At 37.5% G+C, this 14,895-nt stretch overlaps 2 protein-coding genes across 2 annotated transcripts; one reads left to right on the top strand and one right to left on the bottom strand.

Annotated features, from left to right (window-relative positions):
* Positions 1-3,500: 3,500 nt before the first annotated feature.
* Positions 3,501-6,122, bottom strand: LOC106409369 (wax ester synthase/diacylglycerol acyltransferase 3). The gene is made up of 7 exons (XM_013850017.3): positions 5,850-6,122; positions 4,937-5,509; positions 4,790-4,856; positions 4,484-4,578; positions 4,172-4,381; positions 3,959-4,096; positions 3,501-3,830 (listed from the first exon to the last, which is right to left on the bottom strand). The coding sequence occupies exons 1-7, from the start codon at positions 6,039-6,041 to the stop codon at positions 3,663-3,665; spliced, it is 1,443 nt and encodes a 480-aa protein (XP_013705471.1). The 5' UTR covers positions 6,042-6,122; the 3' UTR covers positions 3,501-3,662.
* A 2,856-nt stretch (positions 6,123-8,978) lies between these two features.
* Positions 8,979-9,800, top strand: LOC106408326. The gene has a single exon (XM_013849119.1). The coding sequence runs from the start codon at positions 8,979-8,981 to the stop codon at positions 9,798-9,800; it is 822 nt and encodes a 273-aa protein (XP_013704573.1).
* The last annotated feature ends 5,095 nt before the right edge of the window (positions 9,801-14,895 follow it).

Below are 14,895 nucleotides of genomic sequence, written 5' to 3'. Positions count from 1 at the left end.
CAATTCGTTTTTAAAATTGGTATATACCGACGGATATATATCCGTCGGAATGTACCGACGAACCACATTTCGTCGGAATATACCGACGAACTATGTTCGTTGGTATATTCCGACGACCATTGTTCGTCGGTATATTCCGACGACCATTGTCCGTCGGTATATTCCGACGACCAGTGTTCGTCGGAATACACCGAGGAACACCCTACGTCGGAATTGTCCGAGGAACGTTGTCCGTCGGTACGTAGTTTTTCCGATGAACTCTGGTCTCGTGTGTCCGCATCGTAATATCGTCGGAAGTTCGTCAGAATGACGTTTCTCGGTATTCGTCAGAAAGTCGTCGGAAGTACTGACGAAATTCCGACGAATTTTTTTTTTCCGACGAAACGATACCGACGGACGGGTTCGTCGGAAATTCGTCGGAATCGGGCTATTCCGACGAATTTCCGACGATTTCGGCCATCAGAATCCCTCTATTTTCTTGTAGTGCGATTGCTCCTCCATCTGTCTCACTCCTCCATTCATTATGGCATTGGATCTGCATTAGGGTTCTGTCGTCGGTCTGGTCGCCGCTCGCGAGATCGAAGATTATATTCGATGGCGTTTCAGTTTTCTATGGCTTCACGGCGAGAGTGTGGTAGTAGTTTGTGGTGGTTGTAGTCGGCTTTTATGGCTTCAAGAGTAGATCGTTTTTTCCTAGACCTGCTTTGGATTTCGTTGCCCTTGGTGGAGGGAAGCTGGGACGACTTTCATTCCGGTGTCCGGTGTTCTCGCCGTCGTCTGGGCGTGGTTCATCGTTCGGCGAAGGTGAGTGGTGTCATGTCTCTTTGTGGTGTCGTCAAAGACCTTGTCTTCGTCACTTTGGTCACATGAGCTTTGGAGTTTTTTGCTACCTCGAAGGTGGGTCCCATGTTGGAGTATGTGGGAGTAGTTGGTACTCCGGTTTGATTAAAGGCTCATAATACTTTAGTGTTTAGTCTGAAGATCGGTTGTCTATAGTTTTTCCGGAGACTCTGTGATGTCTCTTATCACAGCGGTTTCTGCGACGATTATCTTCCCGGAAGTTTAGTCTCTGGTTTTTTCCACCGTCCTGCCTCCTTTGACCCGGGAGGTTGCGTTTCACGAGTCACGGTTTCTACGTATGGTTCTCGTTCAAGACGCGTCGGTGTCAGTGCTTGGCCGGAAAACACATCCCAATATCGTTGTTGTTCTCTTGTCAGCCTTGGTAGTGTTGATTGTGTAACAACCCGACCGCCCACGGCTAAAGCCTCCCATGCCCGCTTTCTCGATCCGTGGGCTCTATTTCGTGCGACCAGTGGTACATTAATTTTACCAAGGCTTGAAATTTTTGTTTAGTGATCTTACGGTCTTTCCGGTTCTTTAGATTCACTCGCACGATATCACGAATCACTTCCTAATAGGCCATTTATCCTTCTACTACTCTAATTCATGCACACTTAACTCTGAAATTCTAAACGGACGTGTGCCTGAAAAAATAAGCACATTTTGGTAGCATAAGTAGTTAAATCAATTCTCTTAATACTTTCCACGTATATCAAAAATTGGGATGTTACAGATTGCAGGTTTTAGAGGCTTTCTTGTCAGTTTTCAGTGATGATTTCACTCCCGACTCTTGCTTGTTCAGTTTGTTCGTGTGTTTGTTTTGGTGGGGTCTGGTGGGATCTTTTCCTTCTGCTCGCAGCGGGAGTTAAGATCTCTTTACCGACTTGTTTTTTTTTGGAGGTTGAGTCTGGACTCTGGTCATAAAAGCTCTCAAGTATGTTCATCGGCTTCTATCGATCTTTGGCGTTTCATAGACTACAAAGGTTTCAGCGAGGAAGAGAGTGGGATGCTTTTAGCTTCTAACATGATTAACATGGGAGAAGCGGTGATCACAAAAGAATCCAGAGTTGCGCCCACAACTTAGATCTACTAATTTTATTGATGTTTTTTCGGGAATTTTGCGTGAATTCGAGCTGTAACCTTTTGTAATGATGTCTTTTCGGGAATAATTAATAAATATAAAAAAGAAACTGAATTTAAATTTATTAATTAAATATATTTGACTAGGACAATTTTTTTTAATTTCTACTAACGAATTTAACCGGTTGAACCGTCCGGTTTCGTTGTTGCCGTCTCCGTAATAGTGCGGTGAGAAATGCAGAACACGCCGTTGGGGAATGGGGGCGACGGAGCTATCCCCATCAGCTTTGATCATGCAAAACCGTCATGGCTTCTTCTCCTCTTCGGGAATCTCTCACTTTCGTCTGTCTCCCTTCTCTCGCCGACGGTTTCTGTTTCTCAAACTCCGTCTAGCAAATCAAGTTTGACCTAAGGCTTGATGATCTATGACTCTCCGTTTGGTGCTATTAGACTGAGTTCTAGAGAACAACGAGTTAGATTTCACGGGCTTTGATTTAGATCGAGTTACAATTCAAATTATAGTCTCGTGGTGATTTGTTTGGCTTTATTATCTGATCTTTTGTGTTCGGAGAGATTTTATAACTCTGTCTTAAACCTATTTTAGATATATTTTTTCAGCTAAACCTTATATATTATTATTATTTATAGAAAAACTTATAAGTGTTCTACAAACAGACTCAGACAAATATTTACGTGATCCACTTTACAACATATGGAGATTTTCCTATTCTAGCTTGAGTTGCAAGTCTATCCCATCTATCAGCTTCTGATTATGACTTCACGATCAGTCTGTATTTCACCTGTTCTGGTATTTCATTCTCTGAGCTTCCTTTGGTCAAAAGAGCTGAGCAGTCTCTACAAAACATTACCTTACTATACTTTAGGCGGGATGAGTTGCAGAATAGCTTCCTTAAGGGCTAAAGTTTCTGCTTCTAAGACTGTGTCTGTATAGCATCAATTGAAGCCGATCCCTGAAGCAGGCTTTTATTACTGGAGTCTTTTAGAGCCCAGCCTATGCCTGCAGAGTGCTGATTGACAAAGGTTTTGTAGCTGGATCTTGATGGTAGATACTGTAGCTGATTTACCTTCCAAGGAAATGACCTCACCGACAGAGAAGGTTTGTTTCAAGCCATGTGCCTTTGTTCTGTAAGGAACATGTCTCATAATGTGGGTGCAACTAAGAAAACTTATTTGAGTTTTGTTTCAGGACGGGGATTGCTTACATTTCAGGCGCAAGGGAATAGCTACGAGACTGATCTGGAAAGCAGATGCGTTAGCCAAGAACTGGGGATGTCGAGCTATAGGGAGGCCACGTAACTTTATAAAGATCAAAGTTACAGATGCATCAAGATTCCTGAAGGAGCAAATTGGCCACAACCAAAGACATCTCCAGACACCAGGTTTAACTTCATGATGAAGCTCTTGAACAGCAACGGTACACAAGCCCTTGTACAGTTTCTTCAAGTTCAAGGCAAAAGGAAATCGAATTCTGTTTGTTGATGAAATAGGTATTGATTATGTAATTATGTTAGTGGTGCTTGTGGTCTACGTTTGGCAGGTCGTCTTGTGTAAATGCTACATGCATGTCTGCTTTTTCGTATAGAAATGAAAAGTTTATACTACCAAAGTAGAATGTATATATAATAACACAACATGATAACAAATACAAAAGTTAACATAGTACATTTCACAACATGTTATTATTTTAACGTAGACTTCCATTTTTATATCGCGTGAACGTCTCAAACCTCCATTTTATGAAGTCCTTTCTCCAAGAGAGAAAGTTTGATGATTTCAAGCGACTCTACCAAATTATCACATAGTACATGAGGGTCTGGAATCACTGTTGTATCGACAGCTAGATTGATGATAATCTTGTCTGCGTAGCTTACATAATGGATGATAAGAGCCTAGTCCAACCACAAACATAAACACATGTTATTAAATGTCAGCAAGTACTTGTGTATGATTTCAGAAAAGGAAAAAACAGATTTAATATGCAAGTACAAGAGTGAAATGATTGTAGACTTATACTTACTTGTGGTCCAATCAATGCGCTTGCTCCGACGTAACACATGGGATGTTCAAAGAAACTTATATCTTCGTTTGGACCCAGCACATTAGAAAATGTCAGCGTTGTATGGCTAAATACCCTCTTAGTGATAGCTTCTACGGCCTGTCATTAAAAGTTGTACAATCTTCTTACTTACATAAAGTATACGTATATGGATGAAATAGTTTGATATTTTACCTTTTCGCCAAATATTTTCATTGTAAATTTGATGAATCCATATAACACAAGTGCTTCCATGGAGATTTTTTTCTTATCCATAGTTGCTTTGGCTCTCCGGACGTATTCCAATGGATCATCCTCAGATCTTATCCATAAAGGAAATATAACAACACCTATGAAATTACCCCATCTACATTTTGAACCTTTTGTCATCATATCAGCAAGATCCTACAGTTTCATATTTAATTTTATCAAGTTATTGCATTCTAATTATCGTAAAACATCATTTTGTAAAATGCAACTATAAGATCGTTGTATTACTTATTTTACCTTGATCTTTGTTTCTGGTCTTAGATTTACAGCTATTGTACCCCGGAGACGTGTTTCCTCTAAGGATTTTTTCTTCTCAGTCACTGGATCTTCACCTTGTTTTTAAAATATTAAAGATTATTGTTAATGATATATTACAAAAAAACTAATAGTGTAGTATCAATATACATTGGATCATATATTCACTCTTTTATTTCTCAGGCTTTACATCTGTTAGTTTAATATACTAGATACTTGCGTAACATTGCAACATGTTGATTATATAAGGCCAATAACACTATAATGAAAGAATGAGTCTGAAATTACCATATTTTTTTCTTAAATATCTTGAGAGACCTGCCTGTGTTATTCCAAGAAGAACATCATTGACTTTCTACAATGAGGCATAATTTGTTTAGAAAACGACTAATGATCAAGACAAGTAGAACTGATAAAAAGTACTAATATATCTACCATTTTCATTGTGTTCTTCACGAACTTGACATCATCAAAGCTTACTATCCGATGGATAATCTTTCTAGGTCCATTTCGATCTCCAGGTTTACCCATGAGAGGAGTTTTAGTATCCCGCATAAAACATAGTGTAAGGAGGGACTTGAACAGTTCAATAAAAGTTGTAAAAATGACTCTAATCATAAGCAAAAATCTGGCAACCAGCCACCAATTATCATTGGAACCAACTTGTTTTCTTGTAGTCGCAGTAGTAGGTAGAGCGTTGGGGTCTGATATTTTTCTTGAACTAGCATATAGAAGAGACATAAGAGACATCCCATCGCCAAGTGAATGATGGAACTTCCCTATACCTAAAGATTCTGCGTTTGATGTCTTTATATTCAGTACATGAAATTCCCATAAAGGTCTGGACATGTCCATTGTAGTGTTAGCTATGTTTGACGTATAGTCTTCTATAAATTGATCAGGGTTTGTAATGTCGAAATGATCAATGTCCGGAACAAAAACATGATCTTCTACTCGAACATTAACAGGAACCCAAACCGCTTCTCCATTTTTCTTATCGTCCATCACCTGAAACATTTATTTATGATCAAATAGATGATTACGCATAGTTTATTAAATAAATAAATAGATAAAAGAGAGAAAGAGAGCGAATGACATTATGAGGATCAGTGGACCCAAAGAATTATATATATATATATCAATGAAATCTCCCTGCAAAGTAAAATATGTGCATTTGTAAAGTCCAACTTTTTATTACATGAATATTAACCTTCTTAGCAAAAAAAAACGTAAAATATTTGTAGAGCACATTGAAATGGTTAAATATATAACCACCGTTTGCATTTGGTGACTAACTAATTAAGAACAATGTATCCATTAAAGCATGTTAATAATAATATATGTTTACCACTTTGCTAGAGAAGCGGGGAAGCTTGATCCATGTGTTCTTGATACCTTCAACAATGGCAGATGAGTTGCATCTAGTTTTAAACCCTAAAGTAAAGACAATGACGCCATAGAAACCGGGCGAAACAAACAGCCGAGACACTGGGCTAAGCGGCTCCATTATTGTTATCTCTGCTTGCTTCTCTCTCGCCATGTCTTCTCGCTCTTATTTTGACTATACCCCAATCTTGCTTTCAGCCATACTTGGCTCTTATATAGTACAAGGGTTTTGTCTCCCGTAAATCCATGTTGTTAAATGGTGTTGGGGAGTTAGGTTATTATTTAAATGTCTTTTATTTAATCATTTAATTTCGTATTTACTGTGTGGGGATTAGTTGGACTTGAATCCCGCAAAAAGTAGGGGGTATAAATATTTCCTCTGTTTTCTGTTAACGTATGACATAATATACAGTATGTATATACATTAATATATTGTATACATTATATTTTTCAGACCATACATGTTAAGTAATTTTTTTTGAATGACCATGTTAAACAAAATATATAAAAATGGTAACAGTTTTATCATTTTCAAATGCAAAAATATTAGAGACAAAATCTCTACATCGGAAGTTCAAAAAGATCTCAAATATAATAAAAGATAGATTAGTCTTTTTATCGCCAATTGGTTATGGGTTAAAATTTTATCTAATTTAACACGGTATTAGAATCTGATACAAGTAATCCAACCCAATCCACGTCGATCCGGTCTAAAATTGGTCTTCGACTATTTTCTGAACATTCCGAAAAATTGATGTTCAAATTAATAGTCATTATTTTGAGGGAAGGTGTATTCATTTAGCTTAACAGAAAAGACAATTAAAATTATATATGACAAGCTGACAACCAAAATTTTGTATAAACTTTTTTTTTTTTCTGCTAAAAAGACTTCGACTAAGATGAGCATTATGAAGAATATTTTCACTAAACCTGGGGTAGAAATTAATGATATACCATAGAGTTTTACCTCTGTTGACTGACCGTGGAAAGTCTGAAAACATGAACATGTTTTAATGTATAAACTTGTTAAACAAAGTAAATCCATTAGAACCGGCAAAGACGTCGTAACCGTAGACGGTAAGCTATCGATCTTGCCATCTTGGGTCTAGAAATTAAACAGAGTCATGTATCGTTTGGTGTACAGTGACCACTTTCGCAGAATCTGATAAATGTATTCACAATAAATACTTTTTAGGTGTATCCACTATAACTTGATATTGACTATATAAATGATGCATATAATGATTGAAATTTGTTACTTTATATTAGTGTCAAGATCTTGGCATCATCTAATCTATTAATTTAGAATCCTGTTTTTATCAGATGTTTGACTTTGTCATTTAAATTTTGAACTATTTTATAAATGTTACTAGAATATATCACGCTACTTTATAAATAGAACTTACCTACTTAAACTTTTTTTTTTTACAACACCTACTTAAACTTACCCAGCTCGTTAATTAAATAACATATCTCATATATTAATCATAACAATAATAATAACAAACTTATTAATCTAACTCACTAATAATAATAATAATAAAAAATCTATTATACTTTGACTTAGTGTTAGCTACCGTGGTCGGATGGTCAAAACGTTTCGTGGATCCCTAAAATGACCTAAGTTTGAATCCGCACCGCACCAAATTTCCACGCGAACCGCCACCGGAACTTTCAAATTCTATCTCCGGGGAATGGTTTACCATTTTTTATTTAAAATGTTAGCTACTACATACATTCGACTAAACATGTTGGCTCAATAAATTCATGTACTGTATGGGAAGGGAACTAATCAATTATAACTAAAAATTCATGATATATAAATAAGGCATGTTCTTTACGGAATTCATATACTGTCTCGAATGATATGAACAAATTTTAACCAAGTGACGAAATACACCCATGAATCTAAAACTTTCATTCGTCATTCTTACATTATTTTTTGAAATTTAGTATACAGACATTGTCCATTATTTTTCATATACCAAAATTTTCCTTAACACTCAATTATATAAATTACTAGATTTGATATATACTTGGTCGTCCATCTTATACTAAACAATATAGACATTTCGTTTTAAAAATGTAAGTTGTGTGTTTTTATTAACATATGTTCATTTCAAAAATATCTAAACTATATATAAAAATAGCTTCGGTTATGATATGATGTTATGTTCGAAATGTAGTCTGCCAATTCCACTTAATTATACGAAATATAATTAAAAGAAACTGTACCTCTTTTTTAATTTTTGTTTTACTATATTTACATTATAATTAAATAATATCTTCCCAAATCCATTAATTTAGAATATTAATCACAGATTTTGTTTTGAGTATATTTTTCAGTTTTAAATTCTAAATCCTTTATATCATTACCGAATCTAAACAATCTAATCTTAAAACTACATAATTGAATTACAATAAATATAAACTTAATGACGAGATTTTGAACAAGCCATTGAAGGGCAAGCAATCATCTCGTTCTCTGCAGCCTCCGATAGAGAAGCTGCCACCTCCTGAACTCAAAGCTGATGAAACTTTAAGATTCCCGTGGGCTGCAAGACTAAGTCCTCAATCGCGTAATCTCTACCGGGCAGCTACGCCAATTTACAGACTTGATGGTACACCAAAAGTATCTATCCCTTCTAAAGTGCTTAGACTAGGACCTGAGAACAAGGATGAATATATCATAGGAAAGTTCCATAGGTGTTCTTTACCTCCGGGCGGTCTTGTACATGCTGTAGTAAACAAGATTTGGGGCAGGAGTTGTAAGATTACTTGTAAGAAGGTTGGGGATTCATCTTTTATGTTCCATATCCCTCACCAACCCACTCGTCAATGGATCATTCAGAGAGGAGTTTGGCATATTGATGATTGCTTACTCTTTGTACTTCTGTGGATCCCAGAGGGTTCTTTCAAAATTCAAGAAATCTCCACTCTTCCAGTTTGAGTCACTTTGAAGAACATACCCGACTGCTGCTACTCCAGATTAGGAATAAGCCACGTCGCCTCAGGTCTTGGAGAGCCTATTCTAACCCATAAGCCTCGTCTGGATCCTACTAGTATGGGAAAAGCTAAAGTGTTAGTAGAAATGGAGTTGGATAAGGGTTTTCCGAAGCTTATTGCCCTTGATGATAAACATGGCAGTATTTTCTTGGTTAATGTGGACTATACGTGGATTCCATCAACTTGTGAAAGATGTGGAAACTTAGGCTATAAAGCGAAGAGATGTCTTCTCCCTTCTAAGCCTCAACATGATCCAAACTTGCAGCAAAAAGAAAAGGATGAAATTAATGATGAGGTTCCTGTTGTGGATATTGATCTCATCTTACAGCAAAGAGAAAAGGATACTTCCTCTTCAGCAGCTCGCTATCTAAACAACCCATTGATTAATGGTGCTTCCCTGACTGCTGTTTCAGCACATGATATTCCTCTACTTCATCAAATGAAAGAGCTCAATGTCCCTTCTGTAGTTTCAGCCACTGAAATAAGCCAACCCTTGCAATCTGATTTGGAGGTAGCTCCTCCTCTCTTTACGGTTTCTTCTGATGTTTCTGTGGATTGCCAAGGTACATCAAACAACACTTTATCTCCATTAGTAGATTCTCAATCTACTCCCATTACCGCAGCAATTATGGATTCAATTCCATCAAACATTATCAACAAGGAAGTCCAAACACCATCCATTGTTGATTCTTTAACCACATCACTTCAAGTTAGTGAATTTGAGAGTCATCCTCGTTTCACTGTGCTAGAAGAAGTGGATGAAGTTGAGTCAGAGCATATGAGCTCTCTCAGCTTGACAAGGGGTAGGAGAGAGACAAAACCTCCTATCAAATTTCAAGACTTGGAATGGAAGACAATGCAAGGGAAAGGTAAACGTGGCCGACGTGGTCGTGGATCTTCTCGTTAGCTACTCTCTTTCATTTCTTTTGGTTCTTTCTAGTTTCGGCCTAATAGCATTTGGTTTGAGACTTATCTTATCATGAAATGTGTTTCATGCAAACTTTACCAAACTCTAAGGTTTTGTAGCCTTACCTTGTAATCGTTTATGTGTTTAATTGAAAGCCTTTAGTCAAAAAAAAAAAGAATATTCAGTCGAATGTGTTAAATTATAATAAATAAAACTCTGAACTTCCTTATACCTTAAAAAAAAATTATTGGTGGGTAACAACTCTATTTACTATTTCACAGAGAGAAATATCTTCAAAAACTTAACGATAAATATATATTTACAGTCTTCACATTAAAATTAGTATATTCGAACTGATTATTATACACAAAGTTATCTTCACATGATATTATACACACAAGTTATTTTCGATGGAATTTGTCACGTTTATACATAAGTAATAAAACCGGATATGACTGATCACTACATTAGTAATACAAGTCCCACTACAAGAAAACGTAGCAGTAACAACGGCGGTTTACGACGAAATTATTTCCTCGTAACTTTACATGGGCTTTACAACGCAATTACGACGAGACATTATTTCGTCGTAAACTCCATGGTAATTTACGACGAAAAAATTTCGTCGTAAAGTCAATGTAAGTTTACGACGAAAGTACGTGGAATGCGAAATAGTTGTAAACGTTACATCGACATTACAACGAATCATGTTACCGTTATATAAAGGTGAAAACGTGCATTCAATGTGCTTTAACTTACCTAAATTCGTTGTAAAGTCGTTGTAAATGTTCCATGTAAAATCCATGTAAAACTTTCCTTGTAAAATCATTGTTATATTTCTCTATATATATATGTCATTTCCCACAACTCTCTTCTTCACAACACACAACTCTCTTCCTCTCGAACCTGATGGCGTTTAGACTATGTTCCTCATTCAGCCACCAATTACTATTTCGAAGATGACGATAAGGAACATGAGTCATTCGTCTGTCTGCCAATTCAGTGGAGCGACAAGGAGAAGTGGACGGAAGTGCAGTTGGTTTATACTTGAAAGGAACCTCCAACCATCGTCAAAGGTTCCTCTCAAGTACAAACCAGCTGCACTTCCGTCCACTTTCTCCTTGTCATTCCACTGAATTGGCAGACAGACGAACGACACAGGTTCCTTATCGTCGTCTTAGAAATAGTAACTGGTGGCTTAACAACGCAATTACGACGAAACCAACGAAACCAAATTTCGTCGTAAACGCCATGTAATATTACGACGCAAGTACGTCGAAAAGTAAACTTTACATCGACATTACAACGAATCATGTTACCGTTATATTTAGGTGAAAACGTGTATTCAATGTGCTTTAACTTACCTAATTTCGTCGTAAATTCGTTGTAAATAATATGTTAAAACCATGTAAAATCCATGTAAAATATTCCTTGTAAAATCGTTGTTATTTTTCAACTACCCAACTCGAAAATTTCTCTATATATATGTCATTTCCCACAACTCTCTTCCTCACAACACACAAACGGGAGAAAAAAAATCCGAAAAAAAATCAGAAAAAAAAAGATTTGAAAAAAAAATCTAAGAAAAAATGGCCGGTGGCGGTAGTATTTACGAGTTACGGAGTTGGATGTATTTGCACAAAGATTCCGACGGGAGGGTGACAAACGCATTTCTGAGCGGGCTAGAGACATTCATGCACCAGGCGGGCTGTACACCGATCACACAGGAAAGCGGTAAGATGTTCTGCCCCTGTCGGAAATGCAAGAATTCAAAATTTGCACGTAGTGAAACTGTATGGAAGCATTTAGTAAACAGAGGATTTACACCACAGTACTACATTTGGTATCAACATGGAGAGGGTTATGGGGGAAATGAAGCTAGTAGTAGTAATAATAATTTTGAGGATGGTCATCATAGTGAAGAACCGAATCATTTGCATAATGAATATAATTATCATCAAGATCATGAGCAGATGGTAGATCATGATAGGGTTCAAGATATGATTAGTGATGCATTTTTAGAAACAACTACAACAATAGCTGATGGAACTGGAAATGTAGAAGAACCTAATTTGGATGCAAAAAGGTTTTATGAAATGCTAGATGCTGCAAATCAACCAATCTACACTGGTTGTAGAGAAGGTCTCTCTAAATTGTCTCTAGCAGCTAGGATGATGAATATTAAAACGGATCATAATTTACCTGAGAATTGCATGGATGCATGGGCGGAGTTGTTTAAAGAGTATTTGCCAGAAGACAACGTGTCTGCTGAATCTTATTATGAGATTCAGAAATTGGTTTATAGTCTTGGGTTGCCTTCGGAGATGATTGATGTTTGCATCGACAACTGCATGATCTACTGGAAAGAAGATGACAAGTTAGAAGAGTGTCGATTCTGCAAAAAACCACGATTCAAACCGCAAGGCCGTGGGAGGAATAGGGTACCGTACCAAAGGATGTGGTACCTACCAATTACAGACAGATTGAAAAGATTATATCAATCTGAGAGGACTGCTGCATCGATGAGGTGGCATGCGGAACATGTCCAGAGAGATGGTGAGGTTGCACATCCATCAGACGCAAGAGCGTGGAAACATTTCAACAAGGTACACGCAGATTTTGCTACAAATATTCGGAATGTCTATCTTGGGTTATGCACCGATGGATTTTCTCCATTTGGAATGTCTGGTAGACAATATTCTTTGTGGCCAGTCATTCTTACGCCGTACAATTTACCGCCGGATATGTGCATGGAACAAGAATTTCTATTTTTGACCATATTAATCCCTGGGCCGAAGCATCCAAAACGGTCTCTTGATGTTTTTCTTCAACCGTTGATAGAAGAGCTAAAGCAATTGTGGTCAGAAGGGGTGTGGACGTACGATTGTTCCTTGAAAAACAATTTTACGATGCGAGCAGTTCTGCTGTGGACGATAAGTGATTTCCCTGCTTATGGGATGTTGTCTGGCTGGACAACACATGGAAGATTATCTTGTCCATATTGTCTTGGATCGACGGATGCTTTTCAACTGAAGAATGGTAGGAAGAGTTGTTGGTTTGACTGTCATCGTCGCTTTCTTCCACTTGCCCATCCGTACAGAAGAAATAAGACATTGTTTCGGCACAAAAAAATTGTCAGAGACGGTCCTCCTCCATATCTCACCGGCCAGCAGATCGAAGCAGACATTGATTATTACGGAGCTCAGGAAACAGTTAAAGTTGGAGGAAATTGGCATGTTCCTGGAAATATGCCTGATGGATATGGTGTGTCTCACAATTGGCATAAGAAGAGTATATTTTGGGAGCTACCCTATTGGAAGGATCTTCTCTTACGCCACAATCTGGATGTCATGCATATTGAGAAGAACTTTTTTGAGAACATCATGAATACATTACTTAACGTCCCTGGGAAGACAAAAGATAACAAAAAGTCAAGGATGGACTTACCTGATATTTGCTCAAGAAGTGAGTTACATATCAAGAGCAATGGAAACGTTCCTGTTCCCATCTTCCGGTTGTCATCAGAAGCCAAAACAACCTTGTTTGACTGGGTTGCATCAGAAGTTAAGTTTCCTGATGGTTATGTTTCAAATCTGTCAAAATGTGTTGAACGAGGTCAAAAGTTCTCCGGAATGAAGAGTCATGATTGTCATGTGTTTATGCAACGACTTCTTCCATTTGCTTTTGCCGAGCTCCTTCCAGCAAATGTCCATGAAGCACTTGCAGGTAATTATAAAACGTTAATATATATACATATGTTATGAAATGTTATTAATTTGATTACTTTTGCAATATACAGCCATCGGCGCTTTTTTCAGAGATCTCAGCACACGTACGTTCAAGGAAGAAGTCATCGAACAACTTCATCATAACATTCCGATCATATTGTGCAACCTGGAGAAGATATTTCCTCCTTCATTTTTTGACGTCATGGAGCATCTAGTTGTCCACCTACCATATGAAGCATTGCTTCGTGGACCTGTTCACAACGGATGGATGTATCCGTATGAGCGACAGATGAAACATTTGAAGGGGAAAGCAAGAAATCTTGCAAAGGTGGAAGGTTCAATAGTTGCGGGAAGTTTGACAGCCGAAACATCTAACTTCACATCATACTACTTTGCTCCAACTGTTCGTACGAGGAAAAGAGTTCCTAGAAGATATGATGATGGTGGAGTACCGACATCATATCCAATTGATGGTGTTCCTGACATTTTCTGCGAAATTGCAAGGTTTGGTGGTAAAACGAAAGAAGTATGGTGGTCATGTGAAGAGGATAAACATAGTGCCCACACTTATATTCTGCTCAACTGCGAGGATGCAATGACCCGTTACTTTGAAAGGTAAATATTTTTGTGAATGTTAATTATATGAATTGCAGTTAATTATGTATGACTTGATTATTTGTTTAATTTGCAGCATGTTTGTATCTCAAGTTGAAGAAGCAATACCAGGAATATCTGCAACTGATGTGGAGACACGTAAAGATAAGCACTTTGTCAAGTGGTTAAAATCACAGGTACGTAATATATCTCATACATTGATTAATTAAGTAAGTGTTTTGATACTTCAATATTAATTAAGAATAACTGCTTTTTGCAGGTTGATTACGACGATCCTTATTATCCCGTATGGTTTCACGAATTGGTTCAAGGTCCAGTTGCAAAGGTCACCACATCACCTATGTATTTCACACGAGGATTTACCTTTCACACATACGAGTATGGGAGACATCGGGCAACGAGTAACTACGGAATATGTGTGAAAGGTGAAACGGACTTTTACGGGATCTTGCAGGAGATTATTGAAGTGGAATTTCCGGGGTTATTGAAGCTAAAATGCGTCCTCTTCAAATGTGAATGGTTCGATCCTGTTGTGAACCGAGGGATTCGGTATAACAAATTTGGTGTTGTGGATGTCAATTTTGGGAGAAGATACAACAAATTTGAGCCTTTCATTTTAGCTTCACAAGCCGAGCAAGTAAGCTTCCTTCCTTATCCTCGGCTTCGAACTTCCGGGATAAACTGGTTAGCTGCTATCAAAATTACACCTCGTGGACGCATTGTCGCTGGAGAAGAACCGCCCTTGCAAGAAG

This window comes from Brassica napus, chromosome C3, assembly GCF_020379485.1.
Source record: "Brassica napus cultivar Da-Ae chromosome C3, Da-Ae, whole genome shotgun sequence".
Taxonomy (NCBI): domain Eukaryota; kingdom Viridiplantae; phylum Streptophyta; class Magnoliopsida; order Brassicales; family Brassicaceae; genus Brassica; species Brassica napus.
Note: the sequence above shows the minus strand (reverse complement) of the source record. Positions and strands in the feature narration are given on the sequence as shown.